This window comes from Camelus ferus, chromosome 29 (genome assembly GCF_009834535.1).
Source record: "Camelus ferus isolate YT-003-E chromosome 29, BCGSAC_Cfer_1.0, whole genome shotgun sequence".
Lineage (NCBI taxonomy): Eukaryota > Metazoa > Chordata > Mammalia > Artiodactyla > Camelidae > Camelus > Camelus ferus.
The window spans coordinates 3309935-3333489 of NC_045724.1; the positions used below are offsets into that span (position 1 = coordinate 3309935).

Sequence of the window (23555 nt, forward strand, 5' to 3'; positions counted from 1 at the left end):
TTGATTATAGGCATTATAACTGTCCCAAATGATTGTAGCATCTTTCATAATAAATTAGGTGCATGTATTTAGGAAAATATTTCAATGATTAATATGCTTCTTTTACACTCTTAACAGCTGTTTTTCAGTGTTTTTTGGGTTTTTTGCACCAAAGATCAAAGCACATTTTTTAAGCTTTTGCTTCTAACTGGTAAATTATGAAAACCTTGGAAGTAGCCGCCATACTTTATTCTTGTGCTATGGTATGTTATACACTCAAGTCCCCAAGAGAAGGACCATTTTCCATTTATTTTTCCAGCTCAAAGCTTTCCTATTAAGAGGTCACTAATAAACTATGGAAAAGAAATCTAACAAACACTGTCCATCCTTAAGAAAAAAAAATAGTGGAGAAGATGATAAAAACCCAAATAATCATAGATTAGTACCTCTAACTATATACATGAAAAGATTAAAAGCCAAAATTAATATAAGATGAACATCACGTGGAATAATAATAGCAGTCATCACATTAACATCTAACATATATTTGAGTCCTTTTAAATGTGCGAGCTACTCTGTCAAACATTATACACATACATCACGTTAACACTAACCATGTGAAATAAAAATATATTATCCCTAATTTATAAGATAAAGAAGTTGCTGTTAAGAGTTTAAATAAGTTGTCTAACCATTCACATCCAGTAGAGTCGGATTTTTTTGGTAATCTAAAATCCACAGAATATTAAAGCTTAATAGCAAAACTTATCTGACATACACAGAAAAAAGCCTAGCGTAAGTTACAAAGATAAAATCAAAAGCCAAAATCCATTTTCCCTTCTGCCACTTTCACAGCCCCTCAGCCATTCTATCCACAGAGGCCCAGAACCCTATTTAAAACTCTATCCCTAGTTACTTCTCTAAATAATAAGTGCAATAAAACTCAGCAATGATGAGGGTTCAGATAGAAAGCAGTTGGCTGCTCTCCTCCACCCAGCCCTGATTCTCAAATGCAAATGAAATAAAGTTTTGATCTTCTAGAGAAGAGAGGTTTGTGGACTGGGGGACAAGGTGGAGGTAGATAAGGCAGATTTTGTGGTGGAAATGTGGAAAGTGAGTTCCCATACACCCAGGATTCTTCTGGCCCAAGTTCATCATATTTGCCCAAAGCAAGAGACTCCTGGAGTTCCTACCTTTATATTGGAAATCTCAAGCCAGCCAGAGGGTTCACAATAGTCCCCAAAGATATTTAAGCCCTTTGAAGCCAACCAGGACATACCAAACCACCAAATCCAGCAGGAACAAATAGATGTTCGTATACATTAATTGATTAATTGATTAAGTTGTGTCTTACGCTCTTTGGAAAATGGTAGAAAGTAATTCTCACTATATTTACTAGCAATAATTCAATATATAAGTCCAAAATGTTCAGTCACATAAAAGTCAAAATTATTTTATGAGAGATTAATAAACAACTGTGCAAGCTGGCAGGGCCAGCAGGAGTACAGGAGGGCACATCTTCTCTAAGGAGCTATGCTGGTAATCTCAGACTTCTCTTTGTTTCTGTTTCACAATTACCTTTAATTTTTAGTAAAGTTTGATACCGTAGAATCTCTGATTCTTGTGAGTTTAATCTGATAATTGAATTGTGTTATTCTCAGGCTTATAAAGTTTTTTTAATACAAATCCTACCTATTACATAATATTTGTGCTATCATGTTATTTGTATATATGTAATAATATTTATGTATCTAAACACTTCTTATGATACAATATTCATTTTAATACAAAATCTTAGTGAACTGAAAACAAAAGTAAACTTTCTTAACATGACAAAAGTATTTGCAAAAAAAAAAATACAACAAGTGTTATACTTAAAGTGAAACATTAAAACTTTGCCTCTGGAATCAGAATTATGTATGCTGTTCTAACCTATTTAATACTGTGGTGGAGGTCCTAGCCATTAAAATTAAAATAGCCACAAAGTATAAGAATTGGAAAAGACTGGTAGAGCTCTTATTTTATAATAGTTTATATACATGGAAAATGCAAAATAATCTACAGATACTAGAATCAGTGAGAGAATTCAGTAAATCTGCTGAGTTAAAGTTCAACATACAAAACAGCAATTTTATTTCTGCCTCTAGGTTCCTTAATATGTAATGCAGGAAGGCAACAACAGACTAATCAGTCTCATAAATGTGTTATTGAGAGCTGTTAAAAGTGGCATGAAGAATTTATACACGTTGTGTAAACAATTATAAGATGCTCATACAGGTGCGAAAGCAGGGGACCTACTGCGCTTGTCAGGAAAAGGCAGTGTCTCTCAGAGAGATTTAAGCTGAGACATGTAAGATGACGAGAGACAAAGAGTATCTGCTAAGAAGCTAAAGGAAATTTTTCTAGAGGAGAAACTTCTAAAAATGCTAAATTTTACCCAAAAATATTTTTGCCCTGTCAAATAGGTGTAGCCACTGTCCAACAGATAAATATCCTCTATTAATCTATTCATATTTTTTTAGCATCAGCATGTCCACTGACTTGTGAATTAATTTTTACTCCAAGTCAATGATACTAATGCAAGAAATTATTTATAGAATTGGACAGATACCATAGAGCACTGGTGATTTTGTAATTCTATCCCTTTCTCTGCTATTGACTTTTTAAAGTTTTTGGCATTGTTTTGCACGTTAGCATTGAATCAAGACTTGGAATCAAGCTATCCTAGCAGTCACTGAATTCCTTGTCGCCATGTATATGCAGTTTTTAAAAGCCAGAGAAATATTAATTTTATTAAATCTTATTCCTGTGACCCTTGAGTACACACCTCTTTGTGATATTCTGCATGACAAAATGAGACGTGCAGATAAACGTTTTTGTAGCTTTCCAAAGAAATTTTGGTCTCCAGTAAAATTGCTTCTACTATTATCTGAGTGGCAAGCTAAAGTATCCACTTTCTTTACTGAGCTTCATATTTACTTGAAAGAACCACCAACAGACAAACTATAATAATTGACTTAGATGCTTGGATATGACCTGGATGTTTGGTATATATTTTCTCAAACATGAGTGAAGTGAGATTGTGACTGCAAGGAAGATGCAGTGTATGTTTCCAATGATAAAGTGCAAACTTCCAAGTGAAAATTAGAATTTAGAAAACTTGCATCTATGTCCTTCTGTGAGCTTGACAGCTTCTCAGTACTTAAAGGCTCTTCTGATGAGATTATTTGTGACGATTGTGATTTTTTAAAAAATATTGCATAAAGAAACGTCAACGTTTGCAAGATCTGCACAGCTCAATGAACCAATGTTTTCCAAATGGCCAATGTAAGTATTACAAAATCATACATTGGGAAGAGAGCCATTCATAGTTCAAAATGTACTTTTTACAGATAGTAATGCTTTTAAATTGGCTATATTCTAGATTTTTTTTCAAATGCCTCAGTAAACTCACGTGATATGGATTAGCACTACTGCTAAACAAAATAAAACGAAATTCAGCATGTTATCTCATTCAGTCCTCCAATATCACTCTCAAGTATGTGCTATAGTTCCTACTTTTGGATGAAGAGACTAAGATTCAAGTTTGAGGTAATTTTTTAAGGCAACATAATTGCTAAATTGCAGACCTGAAATTCAAACCTAGATCTGATTCGTCCAGAGACCATCACAGCACTTTACCCTCCATACATCCTGGCATTCGAGTTCTTACAAACTTTTTTATCGGTCCTCAAAACCTTTCTTTAACCTCCTTCATCACTTTTTTGTAAATCCATATACATTTTACTAGGTAGTAGTTAGAGCCAGAGTAATACATGGTTCTAACTAAGATTCTTCCTTAAGATGTTTGCTGTAGGATTCTTCAGTCTTTTTTTTTTTTTTTTTTTTTTTCAGAAACTGAAGTCATCCCGACTCAAAAATACAAATTAAATCCAGTCACTTTAAGGGCACCAAGTTAACTCTATCTGTTGAGTTAGTCTAATTATCACTAATGCCAAGCCAGGGAAATAAATGGGGACAGGTAAATCCCCATCCCCATGAGGAAAGTGAGTAAATTGCAGGCTTTGTGTTTTGCTGAGCAGGAGTGCTGACTCTGCCCCACACATTGCCAATACAGCCGAAGTTAAAATTGAGGACAGCTGAAGGCAAGCTCCGTTATAAGCGCTTGACAGCCAACGTTGGAATCCTGTCCTCTCTTACAACATAAGAAAGAATATTTTAAGGTTAGACAGAGGTAAGCAATATTTCCCTGGTTTTTACTAAATTTAATGTCCTTGACAAGTTCAAAGTCTTCTCTTTCACTTCCAAAAAGCAATAGAAGTTCCACGGTTAAAAGCGAACAGTTGGACTTACTGGTGTTCTATAGAGTAAAGCATCAGTACATTTTCCAGAATACATGGCAAGCTGTGCAAACAAGCACAAAAATCAAGTTGTTTAGAGACGATTATTAACACAGATTTACCTCCTATGGATTAATTGAAATTAAAGTTCAAATCAAAAAGTTGGGCTATCGAAAGACAACTTTTAATAGAACAGTATATTAATATATATTTAAATGATAATCAAATAGCATGTGCTGCCTCTGCTTATCACCTAAACTCCCTCCGGGCGCAGTTCAGTTCAGCAAACATTTACCGAACATCCAGCCCAAGCAAAGAAGCGTTCATTGTGTTCATTATCTCAGCTCCCAGGTATGAATCATTTCCATTTTTCCACTTTAATCACCCCACTTTTTCCACCCACAGAACATTGCTGAATTTGTCACACACTTGGGTGATTACAAGTCTACACTGTCTAATTTTAACTGATCTTTGATTCTGCTCAGCATCCTTAAATTAGCTATTTGTCAAGCTCTTCCACGGCCACCCGAATGGCTCTCATCTAGTTCCTTTTCCACCCCATTTCCACATTCTACAGACAGCCTTGCTTCAGCACGAATGCTCCCTGACTGACCGCTGTATAAGAATTAATGATTATTAAACGACTTGAAAAGGAATATAAACACCATTCCAACCATTCAGCTCTAGTGCCACTCAAGCTGGATTTAATTTTAATTCATCAGAGAGAAGAATTAAATGCAGAATTTTCAGAATTTCTCTTTTGATTTTATACTAGTCTCCTCAGGTAGATCCTAACCCCATACGGCTAATCTAAGTAATGAATGGAATTCATTTGGGGGAACAGAAGGGCCAACTTGGAGGCAGGGAGGCCAATTTCCTGGCACCAATAGTACACAACCTGAAAGATGCTCCAAACTTTCAAGTATATCCTTTCGAACCAGAGAAGTGACTCTCTTTGAATCAAAGATGGCTTTTCTCCCTTAGCTGCGTATGGTCCTTGATGAATCAGATTTATAAGAGCAGACATCACCATTTGCATTACTGCTTCAGCTGAACTTAACGATTCCACCATGTCCACTATCTAACTCTTAAATGACGATACCATATTTTTCCATTATTGGGATATTAGTCAGGAATTCCATGCACTACAGATGATGTCAGCTGGGATCTACTGACCTCTTAAAACCTAGATAAGATCCCATGAAAATTCATGAAAAGTGAAAAGCTCTTCCTAAAATTTCAGTTATTTCCTAGGGGATTACATTCTGATGTCACCTCTGCCACCATGCTTCTTCCTTAAACGCTCTCTTTACTCCATGTCTTGTTTATCCAGAAGTAAGGCTAACCTTCCCTATATTTCCTCAGCAAAAATAAACTTAAACCAAGTGCTCAAAGCATTTGTAAGTATAGTAGATGGAGTTCATCAAATACTGGGGGTATTTAAAGAGCTTTGCATCACATATGACACAATGTACTTGAAACCCATTAACAGATCTTTCTTTTCTTAAGTGTCCTCACCACCATGCCCAGGACCAGTGGATTCTTCTCACTCAGTGCACATCTTCCTTCAATTATTTCCTGGCTGTTCTCACTTCTTTTCTCCCCTGTTTTTCTCTGCTTTTTCTCCCTCCCGGATGGCTCCACAACTCCAAATTATAATGTCTCTACCAGGCAGAGCAATTCAGCCTTCCTCAGCCCCTACTCCCAGACACTTCTAACCAAAACCATCAGGAAAGAAGCATCGCAAAAGGTCCTTCCCTCTATCATAATCTACCATTCCTCAGTGGTAGTTGTAAGCATAAATGGCATTTTTTTAGACTCAGTCTTGAAGCTTTCTTGTAGCAGTCCACTTTAATGAAGTGAAATCCTTTGCACGTAGGCAGTTTCTACAAATGGCCGTCACTTTGCTACAATAATGCCTTAGGCCACCCAGGGTGTCATTTTTATGCCACAGTAAAGTCTTTAATTTGGGCCACAAAGGATGACAGCACAGCATGGCTGAGGCAATTAGTTAGATTTTCTATAAACTTCTCTCCCTTTCCCTTCATAGAATTCTCCAGAAGGTCAAATTATTGCTCCTGAAATGGCATGACAGTCCTTCATTTCTCCCTTGTATTTCTCTTTCCTTTCTTTCTTCTTTTTCTCTTTCCCCTCTCCCCCCTCCTCTTCATTCCTCCCTTCTTTCTTTCCTCCCTTCCTCCCTCTTTCTTCCTCTTTCTTTCTTTTTTTCCTTCCTTCCTTCCTTTCTTTCTCTCTCTTTCTTTCTTTCTCTTCTTTCTTTCCTTCCTTCCTTCCTTCTCTTTTCTTTCTTCCTTTCTTCCTTTTTTTCCTCCTTTCTTTCTCTATCTTGATACCCATGGGGGAGATCATCTACAAGGTTTAGAAAAAATTATTTTCAGGTTTCTGGTCACAACTACAAAACTGGGCAATTAGAGCATCAGTTAAGATAGCTTCACCAGCATCTGGAGAATCAACAGTGTGAAGACTGTCACATGTGGTCCTCTTTGCCTCAGGGACTCTTCTCCTTCTTATTCTGGCCAACTCTTACTTGTCCTTGAACTTGAACATCCCCTCCTCAGGGACGCTTGCCCTGATCTTCCAGTGCATCATCAGTGGTTAACATAAGCACTCTCAGTGCAACCAGCCCCCGAACCTGTAATCACCTCTGACACCCACTGTGCTTCATTTATCACCTCTTACTCAGGGCCTGTCAGTGCCACCAACCTGTACCTTCTGAACACAGAGACACCGTCTAACTTACACTCGGCACATGGTCAGTGCTCAATACACATTAATTAAAAGAATAAATAAATAAGACTTTCTCATGAAGTTTCTTTCCAGATAGTGTTTTTTGGCTTTTCTTTTTTAGAATAAAATAGTGAAACAGAATTATTCTGGTTTTGACTGTTAAGAAAATACAAGGAATATCTCATTCAATGGATCTCAGAACTTCAGTGAAAATATGGGTTTTATAATTATAACAAGAATAGTTTCATTTGTTTTAATGTTAAATACATATTTTTCAAAAAGCCCATGGCTAATTACCCTGAGGCCAGATCCAAGCTAGCATGAAATAAGCTCTACTTAGACGTAGCTGTAGCACATGGGTAATTTTGACAATGTTAGAAAATGAAATTGAGTCCAAAATCTCAAAAGAAAATCACAAGCTAAAAAAGCAATTTTGCAGAGAGATTTTTTTTTTAAGTCAGTCTATAAGAATCCATTTGTCTAGGTTTTTCAGTTGCTTTCTCTCCAAATGTTTATCTTAATTTTCCAACATTTTCTGCACTCACATTTTTAGAGAGAACTTATAATCCATCCAGGTCATATATGTACTGTTCCAAATGATTGTTTTAAAATATTTGGGAAACTATACATGTTACAAAGAAGTTCCACATCATTTTAATCCAGATCAAAGCCGCATGTTACCACTGCTTTTAGATCTAGAAGTGAAATTCTGAGCTCCAATTCAAGCAGCTGAGATATCCTAGTTGTCTTTAGAATCTAAAGTCTAAAATGAAGCATCAAGTCTTTGCGCAAAAGATACTTTGAGAGCTTTCAGAGGGATTGATAATTTAGCCAGCTGAGCGCGCAGACTCCTGGACCCATGAGGAACACCCCCAGAAGACTCCTCTGGCCAGGCTGACTTTGGCACATCGGAGAACACCTGGTGGAGCCCTGGGGCTGGGGGGCTAGGAGAATGGCCGCACACTGCCAAAATCTTTTTGCTCTTCCCAAGTCAAATTATTCCGTTGCAAATAATGTAACACAAAGTGAGAGAAAATGATTTTGCAAAATATTACCATGGAGACAGGAGAGAAGGGAGCAGGGCACAACCATTAAAACAATGGCACTACAGTTGAGGCTATGACATAAACTTGTTTGAACCAACTAAGCCCAAGATGGTGGAAGATTCAACTTCCAGTAGACCTTGAACCTCATTACATGCTCACTGTAAGACACTAGCCTGACATCTCCCAGGCTGACTATAAAAGACCAAAATGTGGACGGGTCCCGATTCCTGGAATTCTCTGCTTCCCCCAAATAGCTGGAATAATCCTCCCACTTGTTAGCATGTGAAATTACCCGGCCCATAAAAACTAACCATCTTCAAACCTTGGGGCCTGCCTCTCTCGCCTTCTGAGATGGCCCACACTCTGTCTGTGGAGTGTGTCTCTGTCTAAATAAACTTGCTTTCACTCTACTATGGCTCACTCTTGAATTCTTTCCTATACAAGACAAGAATCTACTCTACAGGAACACTATTACCTGATTATAAACCTGTCATAACCTATTACAAGTTCTAAATCTGAAATCTTCTTTGAAAATAGCAAGCTACTCACTCTTTTCCTTATGTGATCCTATGCTTAATCAGAATTGAACTTTTTAAGATAATAGATACTGATTGGACCTCATTAAAATGTCCTGAGTAAAAATCTACCAAAGAAATTCCAAAATACCACACTCTGCATATTAAGTGCAGCGTGAGATTTGCTGCTAAATTTAATGAAACAAGCATATTATGAGCGAAGACCCATGCCCAGCTCTGTAGTTTAACTAACTGAAATAAATCCATAGATGAATGAATTAATTTTTTAAAGTATAGGCTAAATTCCCCACCCCCCAAAAAAGTTGCAGTTTAATAGTTTTTTTTCATTTTCTTAAAGGAAAAAAAAATCAAATAGTCTCTAAGTTTGCTACTCAAATTGTGGTCCACGGACCAGGAGCAGCAGCAGCTGGTAGCCTGAGTCTCAGCCCCACCCCAGACGTTCAGAAGAAGAATCTGCATCTTAATAAGCTCCCACTCCTTAACCTCTGGGGATTTGTTTGCAAATTAAAATTTGAGAAGCACTGATCTGAAGTTTATTGAAAGCCATTTTGAAAGCAACAGCAACTTTCTGTTATTGACCCTCAAGGAATGTCATCTCTGTAAATGCTTAGTAATTACCTATTAACAAAAAATGCCCATGAAGGAGAGTTTATTCTACTATCTTCTACAGTATGTCTCTTTGGGTAAAACAAATGAATCCTATATGTATTTGTATTTGTTTATACAAAATAAGTGGAAGTACAGAGATTTCCCATACATCTGCTGCCCCACACACATGCACAACTTTCCATTATCAACATCCTCCACCAGACTAATACATGTGTTACAATTGATGAACCTACATTGAAACATCATCAAACAAAGCCCATAGTTTACATTAAGGCTCACTCTTGGTGTTGGACGCTCTATGGATTGAAGAAATACACAGTGATATATATCCACCATTGTAGTATTATACAGAGTACTTTCACTAAAATTCCTCTCTGCTCCATTTAGCCGTCCCTCTCTTTCCCCTAAACCCTGACAACTGCTCGCCTTTTTACCATCTCCATAGTTTTGCATTTTCCAGAATGTCATACAGTTGCAATTAGACAGTATGCCCCTTTTAGATCGGCTTCTTTCATTTAGTAATATGCATTAAGGTTGTTTCATGTCTTTTCATGGCTTGATGGCTATTTTTTTTTAAGCGCTGAATAACGTTTCATTATCTGACCTAACACAGTTGGTTTAGTCATTCTCCTACTGAAGGACATCTTGATTGCTTCCAGGTTTTGACCATCATAAATAAAGATGCTGTAAATATTTATGTGCAAGTTTTTGTGTGGACGTGTTTTCAACTTGGGGTAAATGCCAAGAAATATGATTATGTGGTAAGAGTATGTTGAGTTTGTAAGAAACCACCAAACTGGCTTCCAAAGTGGTTGTATCATTTTGCATTTTAATGAGCAATAAATGAGAGTTCCTGTTGCTCCACTTCCTTGCCAGCATTTGGTGTTTTCAGTGTTCTGGATTTTGGCCATTCTAATAAGTATGTAGTAAGTGTCTCAGTGTTGTTTCAATTTGCATTTTCCTGATGACACATGAATAGAGCATCTATTCATATGAGGTTGTTTATTTTTTGCTATCATTACTCCATGAAATTTCCTTTTTACAATGTCCTAATTAGATTTCCAAATGCTTTTCTCCTAAAAAAATTTATGAAAAATACCGTGTTAGCTGAGCCATAACCCAGCCATCCTGAGATGTGATCGTTTAGAATAACATATTTTATAGAGATAGGAACCCCTGCAGCTTCTCATTATTAAAGGATATTTTCCTCTGACTCCTCTTTATATGAATACAGTTTTGATATTTTAATACCTAAATGGATTAGTGGGATTGAAATTTTATTTAAACCCAAAGATTTACAAAGATGACAGCTTGCTTCCTTTTTATAAAGCATTTCAGACTTTCTCATGAACACATAGATTCTCTTCTCCCAATATCACTGCATGGTGTCTGTCCCATTAATTTGAAAGAGTTTGATTAAAATAACTTTGTTCTTGTGAGGTAAATAAAGACTCGACCATGCCAATTTTCTGCCCATTCCATTTCCTTTCAGAGCTTCGTTTGGGTGAGTGTTGGGGGAGGTTCAGGTTGCTAATATGACCTTGGTTGGAGGGAGAAGCTCCTCTTGCCTGTGAGCTGCCAGCTGATCATCATCCTGTTCCTGCTACATAGTGGCTGCTGGTCTACTCAGGCCCCTAGACTAGTATCTTTCGAGGGAAGACTGGGTTTTTTTGGCTACCACCTCTGCTCCTGCTGACGACCTTTCACTTGGTTCATCCAGATTTCTACCTTAGTAGCCTGTTCCTCCCCCTCCCAGATCCTCCATCTCTTCAGTCCTGTCAGGATCTCATTATCTCCTCACCAGTGTTCATGGGAACCTCTGGATCCCTTACATGCTAGACACAGGCCAAGTGGAACCAAACGGCATTCGCTCCAGGTTATCCGTAAGCACCTTCCTCCACCAGCACTGTGCTATTATTCTCACTTCATGTTGAACGAAGCCAAATTTAGGTCCTACTGTAACAATAATTCTCGAGAATCACCTAGGGATATTTTTTAAATACTTAGGCATTGGCCCCAAGTCATAGATTCCTATTTACATAGTCTGGGTTGGACAGAGACCTGGCATCTGTATTCCATAAAAGCTCTCCAGGTGACTCTAACGTGCCTCAGGGACGCACCTTCTTCAGCAGCTCTCTGGACGTTTCTGCAGACCTCATATCCTCAAGGTGAGATTCATACCAAGGGCGGGAGTGGATGAAGAGCAACAGTCCTCGAGCTTAGCTAACTTCCTCTCCATCACTCCTTTTCCCCATATGCCCCCATTTTATATCCTCCTGCTTCTCAAAGCAGTATTACCCTTCCTTTTTCTCTGACACCATGATGGTTCATGGGGTGCAGGAAGGGAAATGGTCATACTATTAAAGGAAGATATCATGAGATAATACAAAATATTATCTTCAGTACATGTCTCCCTGAAATACCCGTAACACCAAATAGGAATTTTTATAAAAGCAAAGTACGATATTAACAAGAATACAGGCTTCCTTCTGAATACTTGAATTCTTGTCCCCCTCAAAATCACATTTTTAATAGATGTATCTTTAACATAGGTTTCTACAATTCTGTAGATGTATGTTATGTATGCCCACAGTTATTATAATTTCTTTAAAATTCTCTTCTGGAAATAAACTGATGCAACAATGCACTGATTGAAAATCTACATTGTATGGTTTTAAAAATTTTTTGAAGCAAGTAATGCAGTGTTTTTTTTTTAATTAATTTGTGTGGGGGTGGTTGTTGTTTAACCTGCTTTAAAATAAGGCCGAATTTCTTGAGAGATGGTATAAATCTACATAAAACATCATTGCCGTCTATAGTCCATAATGACAGTAAGAGTTAGTACAATTAAAATCTCCTTCAATGCGTAACTCTGAAGCAGGATGATATTATCCTCTTTTTCTGAGTGAAAACTGAGGGCAGTCAATGCTCAGAGACTGTTCCAAGGCCACGGTGCTGGATTGGGTGAAACAGAGACTCTCCCCCAGGTCTTCCGGATCGAAATTCAGTGCTCTTTTTAAAACAATATGTCTATTTGATTTCCTGTATCTGTGAAAATACCAAAAATTTACTTTCTCTCTGGATGATCCACACACAAAAAAATAAATTTTAAATAATAATCAGAGTTCCAAGCAGCCCTTGATCTCATTCTTGTCATGTACTCAGTTTCTGCTCAAGTGGAATTGTTTGCCTACGTCCCAGCCAGGTCTTCCATTTATGCTCGTTAGTGTGGCATCGCGCCAAGTAGATTTCATGGTTGCCTGAAGCATTTCGTCCATCCTCCCTGCACATGACTGTCTTTCTTCTGTGTTTAGCAAATGCTCTGGCATCAGGTGTTCTCTCCAGCTGCCCACAGCCAGGCAGCTGCCATACTTCAAAGCCCTGCTATTGTATCTGTCACATGACCCTTGAGTTAAATGAATTATAGAGTGTTGAATATGACAATGATAAGACGTAATGGCTGTTGAAGAATAATTTTAATAGTGCAGGCATTTAGTGTCTGCTAAGCTTCATGTTTCCTCATCGATTTCATTCTGCCAAAAGCTTCTCTGAGGTACCAGAGCTCTGTGCCCACCATCCGGGCACATACAACTTTATCACGACTTTTACATGAGGGACCAGTTTGAGCTGAGCCTAGAGGAGATTTATAATTTCTTAATATATTTATGGACTTCTGTTTTAATTCTGTTTAAGATATTTTTATTGTTACTTTAGAGCAGACTTTTTGCTGGCAGAAAAAATATAAATCATTTGAAATCTTGTTTTACTATTCCTTGATTTTTTAAAACTATTTTGAAACAATTGTAGGTTCTAAGAAAGTTGTGTAAGAGAGGTCCTGTATACATTTCCCTTCATTCCTTAAATTTCAAAGTAAAACTCTGAAGTCAAATTCCAAGTGGTTAAGAAGTCAGATTTGAACCACCAACCACTAATTCACTCTAAGAAAAACGCATTCCAACTGGCAGAGTGAAATCCTCTTATAAGGGCTTTCTAACACTCTTGCTTAATGTATTTATCAGTCAACTTTGGGGAGATATTATCAATAGGTATTTCCTAAGTACATGAACAGGCAATTCACCCAAGAGTTCAAATGGCCAATAAACAAACAAAACAGTGCAACTTACTAAAAACAACAAAGAACAGGAAAGCAAACCAATGAAATAATTTTGGTCATCAAATTCCATCATTAAAAATAACGTGTGATCCTGTCAAGGGCAGTTTGAGACAAACTTTCTATTGCACTAATGGTTGGAGTAAAAGAGGCAAAAACTCGTCTGAAACCAATTTTGCAGTAACTATTAAGTATCTCAAGGATGTTCAGACCCACCCACACACCAGGCAAAAAGGGCCGGGGCAGGGGGTGGAATTCTAGTTTTCTCCATATAATGTATTTATCAGTAATTTTTCCTCTCTACTTTTAGGTATTCCCAAATACTTTTATATCTGGGGAAAAAAATTACATGCCAGTTTTTAAAATAAAATCATCATCTTCAGAATATCAGTTGCACTACCCACTCCCCAAACCTTAGCTATGAGAAACTAAGACACAGAAAATTCATTTTGATGAGTCATACCACACATTCGTATGTATGTGATCTGATTTTATACTCAAGATAACACAGTGAAGTAATCTAGCATCTGAGTATCAGCAAAGCCTTTTGCTTCAGTTCCACCAACTTGGTGGGAGTCTGACCCTCAAGCAAATTATTTACTCTCACCAAGCCAACCTCCATGTCTCCATCTGTAAAATGGGAATGGCAAAAGGCCATTCAGAAGATTAAATAAAACAATTTATGTAAAGCACAGTCCCTGGTACAGAGCAAACATTTCCTAAATGTTAACGGCTCTTGGAAGAATTTCCTCAAGTCAATAAAGATTCTTTAACACATGACTTTAAGTAGCTATAGAAAATGAATATTCCATAATGTAACCATTTCAACACAGGACAGTACTTGAATTTTCTGCTATTACAAATAATCCTATACTACATTGTGATGCTATACATAACCTTTGACTGCCTCTCTGATTATTTCCTTAGTAAATATTTTTGGAAGTGAAATTACAAGGTTGAAAAGTATATACAAATTTTAACTTTAATTTTTTTTAAAAAAACCCCACAATTTCAAGCTCATTTAAAAAAATTTTTAAAAACAGATGTACCTAGAGGAAAAGTGAAAATTCCTCCTGCTCTCTGCAAAAATCAGTGTTTAGAGTGTATCCTTTCTGTCCTTTTGTATGCCTTTATAAATAATACACAAATACACAAAGCTGCTTTTTGTTTTTGGTCTTAACTGAGATCATTCTATACATGTTGCTTTAAAGTTTGTTTTTCACTTATTTCTTGGACCTTTTCTTATGCCAATACATATAAATCTACAGGAACACACACAATTTTTCTACATAGTACAGATGTACAGTCATCCACTTAATCATTCCTTTATGGATAGAAATTTGAGTTTGTTCCAGTTTTTACCATTAGAAAAAATGCTGCCTTGGAAAGCTTTCTATATGAACCTTGTGCACAGAGCAAATCAATTTGTAGGATGCATTCCTGGAAGTGGAAATGCTGGGTCAAAGGAGGTACATAGCTAAAATTTTGAAGTGGTCTTGCTCATTTGTCCAATTTATCAATTATACTCCTACTGACAGTATACAGTGTCCACCTTGAACCTTTGTCAAGACTGAATATTATTTTTAATTACTGCCCATCTGATGGATGGAGAAGAGGCGTCTCAAGGCTTTGATAACCTACCTTTTCATGATTTTTCCCCATCTGTTTCTCTTCTTCTGCTGACTGGTCACTTACATTCCTTGCTCAAGGGTTTTTCTTATTCACTTTATATGTCATGGATAGTTAACACTTTCTGTACTGTATGTGCTACAAATATTTTTCCCCATCTCTGATCTGTCTTTTAATTGTATGGTTTTTTAAACACACACAGTTTTAAACTTTGAGGTGTTAAATCTCCCAACCTTCAGGATTTCTTATCAGTCACAGTACTGCGCACAGTACAGGTTTTAACCTGCATGATTTTACTTTTACTGTGAGACATGAATACTAAATTATATCAAATGCCTTGTTTATTATAAAATGTTAGTTGTTTATTTTATCAGTAAAACTCAGGGAGCTACACATATTTATTTTTCCCAACTATCATACCACATAATTAAAATTCTTCCAAAATCAGCGTATGAATTCAACCTTCCCTGCCAATCTCCATTTCCTTGGACGGTCCCTAGCATGGAGCACTGGGGACCTATCTGACACTTCCAACATTTGAGAAGCACTGTTCTTCCACGCACACACACAGACATGCACGTGTCAACCTTGCCTTTAAAAGAAGGTATCATTACCTTTTCCCCTCCTCTTCGAAAAGTTTAGGTAGTTTGGTTTTTTTCTTTAGAAATATTTTAGGATATTCCTTTATAAACATGTTGTGAGCTGATAAGATGTTCCTCTGGCTTTAAAAAAAGTGGGGGGAGGGGGAGAGAAATTAAATTATAAGCATCATAAGAAAATAGTTTCCAAGGGAAAGATTTTCAACTTAATACATACAACCTAATTCCATACTACTTAGCTTAAGAAGCAAATGACAAAAATATGAAACAAACACTTTATGCTTTAGTGGCTGTTTCCTGTGACTGCCTTGGCATTCACCCCGGCCCCAGTCAAGTGAGCACGCCAGCCCTGCTCACTCCATGTCACAGTGCAGCACTGGATCCGAGGAGGCCACAAGTGGGGAAAACCTGCCCATCACGGGAGGCAGAGGCAGCCATTGACTCAGGATCACGTGGGCAGCAGCCGGGATCTGCTCCACCGCCCCTCACCTCCCAGCACACACTGAGGGTCCACACGGGTCCTGCCTGACATGTGGTATGGCTCCAGGACCAGGTGGGAGCAGAGGCTGGGGACAGTGACCAGCTGTGAGGGACAAAGGGGGCTTGCACTCAAGTGTCTGAGCATAGTGAGGGAAACAGTGGCTGCTGCCTACAAAAGCAGCACATTGGTTATCAAATGTAGCCAAAACCAAGACTAATTGATCATATAGGTTTTATTTTTGTTTTTAATTCACTGTATTGGAATTTCTCAGAAGGAGACAGACTGAATCTCCAAAGAGGTCTCTCAAGGCCAGAAGGGCCACGTTTTACAGATTTAGGTGAATTATAAAGCTATTGGGAACCTAAGATTTTTCAGGTCTCTGGAGGGATCAGTTAGAGAAAAAAGATAAATCCTTTAATTTTGCTTACAAAAGTATAGTTTACCAAATTGCTATAAGTCATAATTAGCTTGAAAAGGGTTTCTTTACATCTGGAAAAACACAGATTAAAAGCCAGTAATATTTTAGACAAAACCAAAATTATAACCACTTATCAGTTTCCTCGGTCCCATGTAAATAATCATTTTTGCTAATAGTTTTATGTAGTCAGAGTTTTTATCAGAATTTAAACATTTTTTTTTTACCAGTTCATCAGTATTACTTAAAAGTTACCAGAAACCTGTACTTGTCAAAAGTCCCTTTTTATAAACCTTTCTAAAGTGAAAGCATTTTTCAAAGGCATGAGAGTAAAACTATAACTGTTTATGAATGATAAAAGACTAAAGAATGGTTAAATACCTGGTTACACTGTGATTGATTAAAAAAAAAAAAAAGCCTGGTTACAATAACCAGAATTATGACTGGTAACATTTTTTACATACCAAATTTTTACAAATTTTATATAATTTTTAATTATCTGTATCAATAACACTTTCCCATACAATATAACCTAAGAAGATTTATTGTTTAGTTGACAATACTTCCCATGTAATTTAACATGTCAAATGAACCTAATTAGTTTAATATGATTTTTTAGAATGTTTCAGGGGCCCTCTGAAGCATCCCAAAGTTAGGATGGGTCAAAATAACTTTTCTACAATTTGATATTTGGGAAGTTTCTCAAAAAGTTTTAAAACACTTGGTCAAATAAAATCACAAATCACTGAGAAACAATAAGCATTCAATCAAAGTGACAATGGTTTCAAAATCAGATAAAAATCACTTAAAGGCAGACACACACAATTTGTTATCATAAGCAGATTAATATTTTAAGAAAACTTTTATCCTTTTTTAATTGCATGTAATTTTAACCCTTGAAAGCCATAATTTTCAGTGGAAACTAAGCAATTATGAAATGTCTTATGCATTAGGATTTTGCAGATTAGCAAACATACTTACCAACAATTTTTAAAAACCATGTGCTTTATTATAGAGAACATCTCAGGGTGGCAGCAGGCATATCTATTAATAAATAAATTGTCTAACTACCTAACTACCCACTTGTCTAACTAACATATGCACAAAATATTTATAGAAATAAAAGATGGAATCACAATAATGATCAACAGCGAAGGACTATTGGGAATGACCAGGTAGATTTGAAAAAAAAAGAACTCAGTAGAACTCTTCAAAATAAAAATTATAATTTCTAAAATTAAAAACTCCTCATCCATAAAAAAAAGAATAAAATAATGTCATTTGCTGGAGCATAAATAGATCTGGAGATCATCACTCTAAGTGAAGTAAGCCAGAAAGAAAAATAGCATGTGATATTACTTACATGTGAAATAAAAAAAAAGACACTAATTAATTTATTTACAAAACAGAAACAGACTCACAGACACAGAGAACAAACTTATGGTTACCGGGGGGAAAGGCAAGTGGGAAGGGATAAATTGGGAGTTCGAGATTTTCAGATACTAACTACTATTAAACTACTATACTAACTAAACAACAGGTTTCTACTGTACAGCATAGGGAACTGTATTCAATATCTTGTAGTAACCTATAATAAAAAGAATACAAAAAGGAATATATATGTATATATATGACTGAAACATTATACTGTACACCAGAAATTGACACAACATTGTAAATTGACTATACTTCAATAATAAAACAATAAAAAAAAAAACCCTTAATGAATGGGTTAAAGATTAGAGATAGCTGAATAAGGAATTAATAAACTTGAAAATACATTAGTAGAAATTCCCAAATGCTTCATAGAGAAATAAGGAGGTAAAAAATAGAAAAAAGAATCACAAAATATTTATTCCCTTGTTAATTGAAAACATTTATTGAACTCCAGGGTATCCTAGGCTCCAGTAATAGAAGGATGAACAAGATTGGATTTCTGTTTAGGCTGGCAGCCTAGTAGCTGACCCCACCAAAATTCACTGTCCACTTCTTCCCAAATACATGGTTGCCCAGCTAACGACTGTATTTCCCATCCCCACTTTCAACTGGATTCAGCCTAAGAGAAAGTTCTTGCCAACGGAATATAAGAAGTGATTGTAGAAATTCTTCCTCCTTTGTCATTTAGTAAATTGCTTTCCTTGGCTTCATGTGTTTCCTTTCTGTGGAGTGAAACCCACGTGTAGCAATGGCCCTCTTCACCTGCACTGAGAAGGAAATGACAAACACCACATCAAAACACCAAGATGAGGCTGACACATGTCCCTGAATGATTTCATGGGGTAGGATTCTACACACAGCCAGAGTGCCACCTTCAGACTACAGAGTAAGGATGAAAAACCTTTCATTGAAAGCATGTATTTTTTAATCTTATTGTTACATCACATAGGCAGTTACTCTAATCTAATGAATTCAGCCTTCAAGGACTTACCTATATCAAAATGGAGAGAAAGAGACTAAACAAATACATAGGAAATTATCAAGTGCTCGGATAGAAAATGCAGAGTAGGGTAGAAACGGAGAAGTGAATTGTATCAGGGGAAGAAGTATCAGAAAGCTCTTCTTGGAGAAGGAGATTTCAGATTGAATATGAAAATTAGTTCATCTATTTACTGGTAGGGGATGGGATAAGTGGAAGAATGGTACTTCAGATAGGAAAAAAAACAGTATGAGCAGAAGTATGCTCAGTAACACGGAGCAGGTGTAATCAAGAAACTGTACGTCCTGTCATAGGAGGAGGGGAAGAGTCAGTGGGAGACAAGACTGGAGATGTAGAAACCATCCCATTATAGAAGCTCTTGTAAGTAATGTGATTACAATTGACTTATCAAATGTGTATTTAAGACAGAGGAAAGAGGAGATTCTATGATTTTCCAGTTTCTGGCTTGGACAGCTGGGTAGATAATTTTGCCATTCACTAAGATAAAAGTGTGTTTAAAAATATAGCTTCAGCTTTATATAGTAATAAGACTAAAAGGTTTTTTTTGTGTCAAATCAAATTTATGTCCTTCCTTTTGCAAATGAGCAGATTGAGCCCTGAGTTTAACTGATCTTCCAAGAAGCTCGATTGCACTTCATGATCGTACAAGGGCTGGGACGCACTCCTTCAGACTCCCCACCTACAGACTTTGGAACAGATGTATAGGAGAATAAAATCCTATGAAGTTTGATGGGAGACAAGCCGGACCTTGAAGGATAAATAAAATTAAGGTAGGTATAGAAGAGATTAACAAGCATATCAGGATAAAGAAGCATAAATAAAGGTTGGGATTTTAGGGCATATTTGCCCAGGAGTAATATTGATGTCAGCAAGTAGTAACATGAATATATGGATATTTCCATATTGTAGCGGACTTTAAATGCCAGGCAGAGGAGATTTATTCAACAAATATTTAATTTGCATCAACAATGTGTCAGGTACCGTTCTAATCACTGGGGATACATCTGCAGATAAAACAAGTCTTGTCCTCAAGAAGTTTCCAATCTAGAGAGGGGAAACAATCAGATTAAATTTGTAACTACATGTCAGATATACTATTAAGAAATGCAAGCTACCACCAGGGGGAAAGAAGTGCTAAGAGTATCTACTTCATATAGGCTGATCTCAAAACGCAGAGATCCAAGGGAAGTGGAGGAGAAAGGAGAGGAGAAAAAAGAGCATTCCAGACAGAAAGTACAAGTGTGAGGCAGGAGCACACTGGGTGTGTCAGGGACAGAACGTGGAGACCACCGTGGCTGGAGCAAAATAAGCAAGAGGGTCTTGTATAGAGGCAGTGGTCAGAGATGCACTGGGATGAGATCGTGTGTGACCTTGCAGACCACGGTGAAGAACTTAGCTTTCACCTTGAGTGATATGAAAGCCATTAGAAGATTCTGAGCAAATGATGTTCTGACATGTTCTGGCATGTATTTTAACCAGATTCCTCTGACTGCTAAGCCAACCAGAGAGGTAAGGGGGTAAGGGGTAAAGGGGTCAGGAATGGAGTAAGAAGACGAGTCACGAAGCTACTGCAATAATCTAGGTGAGAGAGAACACTGGTGCTCTGGACCAGGATGCTATTAGCAGTGGTGGTGAGCAATCACTATATTCTGGATATATTTTGAAGGTAGAGCTATCAGGATCTCTCTCAGGTAAGATATGAGGTACAAAAGAGGAAGGCAGCAGGCTTTGATGACTCCACGGTTTGGGGCTTGGCCAACTGGAATTTGTACAGTTGCACATATTCATTAATATGTGGGTGCAGGATGTTAATAAGTAAAAAGAACAAAAAAATCAACAGTTCTGTTCTAGATTTGTAAAGTCTGAGGTGACTGCTTGATATCTAAGTGTATTTGACTTTATCTCCTATACAGTGAAAAGTCATTGGATAGTCTTGAGCAACGAAATGATATTAAAATCTGGTAACTTAAATGGATCGAAGAAATAGCATCAAAAAACTATCAAAGTGTACATAGATTCCCATCACCCCCTCCTCAGGTGTGATTTGCTAGAGGGGCTCAGAGAATTCAGGAAAATAGTTTACTTACTTATGTTTACCAGTTTATTATAAAAAGACACAAAGGATTATGTAAAAGGATTACAAAGGATACAGATGACCATCTAGATAGAAGAGATTCGTAGGATAAGGTGTGTGCGAATGGGCACAGAGCTTCCATCCCCTCTCCAAGCATCTCTGTCTCAGCATCCTCACATGTTCACCAGCCCAGAAGCTCCTCGAACCCTGTCCTTCTGAGTTTTGACAGAGGCTTCATTACATAAGCATGATTGGTTAAATTTTTGACCCAGAGTTCAAGAGGGTCACACAGTAGGTCCTCCTGGAAACTTGGATGCTTGGGTGGGGTCCAAAGGCACCTCATTAACGTAACAAAGGCATCTTTATCACTCTCATCACTTAGAAAATTCCAAGGGTTCTAGGAACACTGCCAGAAATGGGGACCAAGACCAAATATTTATTTCTTACTATGAATCACAATAGCAGAGAGGGCTATTGGTTTTCTGGATGGAGCAGCGTACAGGACTTTACTGCACAGTGTTAACTGTTTACAATGCCCACCCCCACCCACTTAGTGTAAGTGTTACTTCCCAGTCACTGTGAGCCCACAAATGTGTGCTTCCCAATGCCCCCTTCCCAAGGGGAGGCACTGCCTCAGGCAGAGAATGCTGGTCTAGACAACTCGATACAGAAGCATGAACTTCAGGTAAAATAACATTAATGTGCACACCTTGAATCACAAGCCTCCAACTTGTTCACAACTATCAAATAAAAGCAAGATTCCGTCAGTCTCTGCCCACATTTTCTGGCACCACAGAAGACAAAGCAGTTCTGGATTGACAGTGCCAACTGGTAGCCACCGATGGAGACTGTTCAAAATAAAAATTGACTTTATTCCAGACCAAGTGATGCTGGTGGGATCACAGTTCGGTTAATTTCTTTTATGTGTACATAAACCATCTTTTTAAAGCTCTTCTTGTCCCCCCTTCATCTTCTAAACTTTATTTTCCTTAAAATAAAAATCACCTATTTCTTCATATCTTCAATTTTTTGTAAAAGAAATCCATGTCTGATAAGACAGCAGAACTAGCCAAACACCCTCATTAAGAAAAAAAAAAGATAATATATTTTGAAATAAAAATAATTACAACAAAGAGCTAGCCATTATCAATAGACTTGAAAAATCTTAACTTTGTCCAGAAGCCTCCTGAAAGCCATCATAACTGTCTGTATCAACCTCTAATACTCATAATTTGATGTACTTTACCTTAACCTGAAACAATGAGGAAAAAAAATTACTCAATTTTTTTTAATTCATTACTATCATTTAAACAATGCTATTTAAATTTTTTATCATAAAAGTATATAATTTGAAGATACATTTTGGCAAAATTGGGCACATTTAATCATCTGTCAGTTAAGGAGTTCCCATTAGGTGATTTCTAGGTCAACTTTCTCTTCCTCAGTCCTCTAATTCTGCAGTGTTGTGTCTATGGGAAAATGCTGGATGCTAGATAGTCAGCTTAGAAATAAACTTTGGGCCAAAACCTGTTTGTGAGTTTTAGTCTCCGAAAATATAAAAATACAGAATCTACATAACTACATCTGCACTTGAGTATAAGTGGTGACATATTTGTAATATTAATCACTAATAAATGTTGAGCTTTTGCTATATCCCAGTCACAGATCTAATTGCTTAACAAGCAGAATTTTCATACAAACAGACAAATGCATTTGCATCATAACTGTATTTGCCTTTTATATTTCCACATTTAGACATGTTTAAAGGTTTTCTATGAAGTTACAAAAAAGTACTTGGCCAGATAGGAAAAAAGCAGTTGTAAAGACGTAGACTCATTTTTTTTTCTATCTAAAACTTAGGAGAACATAAATTTCCTTTTAAACCATATTACGGTTTTTTACTAAGTAAATTGAATTTTAGAACATAAGAGCTGGCTGATCAAGTCACAGAGTACTTTGACAAACAAACAAAAAGTCTTCAAAGCGTATTTAAGTTTATCTCTAAAGCATACAGCCCAGGAAGAAAATTGAAATGTCAAACCAACAGAAGCTACTCTTTGTTTTAAAAAGTATGTTTAAAAATTATTAGCTATCTAGAAAATAAAATCTTTTAAATTGCATTATACATATATATCTATCCCCACAGCCAACACAAGTAGAAAACCCATAATGCTTGTTAAAGCAGTAAGTAGATATTTATTTCTATTGAACATCAGAATATAATTCAGCTCAAAACATTGAACTCTACACTGAATATCTAGGGATCGAAAGTAGTAAGACAGAACAAATCCCCTGCCCTCATGGAATGTGTAGCCTGCTAGAGATGAAAAGTCATAGATCCAAGAATTTAGGAATCCAAAGTGACATCATTTATCCTGTGTTATTCAGTTTGTCTTTGATTTGTGATTACAAAAAAAAAAAAAAAACAGAATAATATGTCAATCTACTGTACTTACTCTGATAGAAGAAACATCAGACAGATGCCAGCTGACTGAGACCACATTCATACGGGCAGCAGCCAGCACAACAGTGGGGCTTGACTTAGTGAGAA

At 36.9% G+C, this 23555-nt stretch overlaps 1 protein-coding gene across 1 annotated transcript in view; it reads right to left on the minus strand.

Annotated features, from left to right (window-relative positions):
- The window catches only part of CNBD1 (cyclic nucleotide binding domain containing 1), a 230433-nt gene that overhangs the window by 188670 nt on the left and 18208 nt on the right, over window positions 1-23555 (minus strand). Inside the window, exons 3-4 of the mRNA XM_032469909.1 lie at window positions 20407-20419; window positions 15613-15716 (exon numbers count right to left, since the gene is read on the minus strand). Coding sequence (XP_032325800.1) covers window positions 15613-15716; window positions 20407-20419 — 117 coding nt within the window. The remainder of the gene's footprint in view (window positions 1-15612; window positions 15717-20406; window positions 20420-23555) is intronic.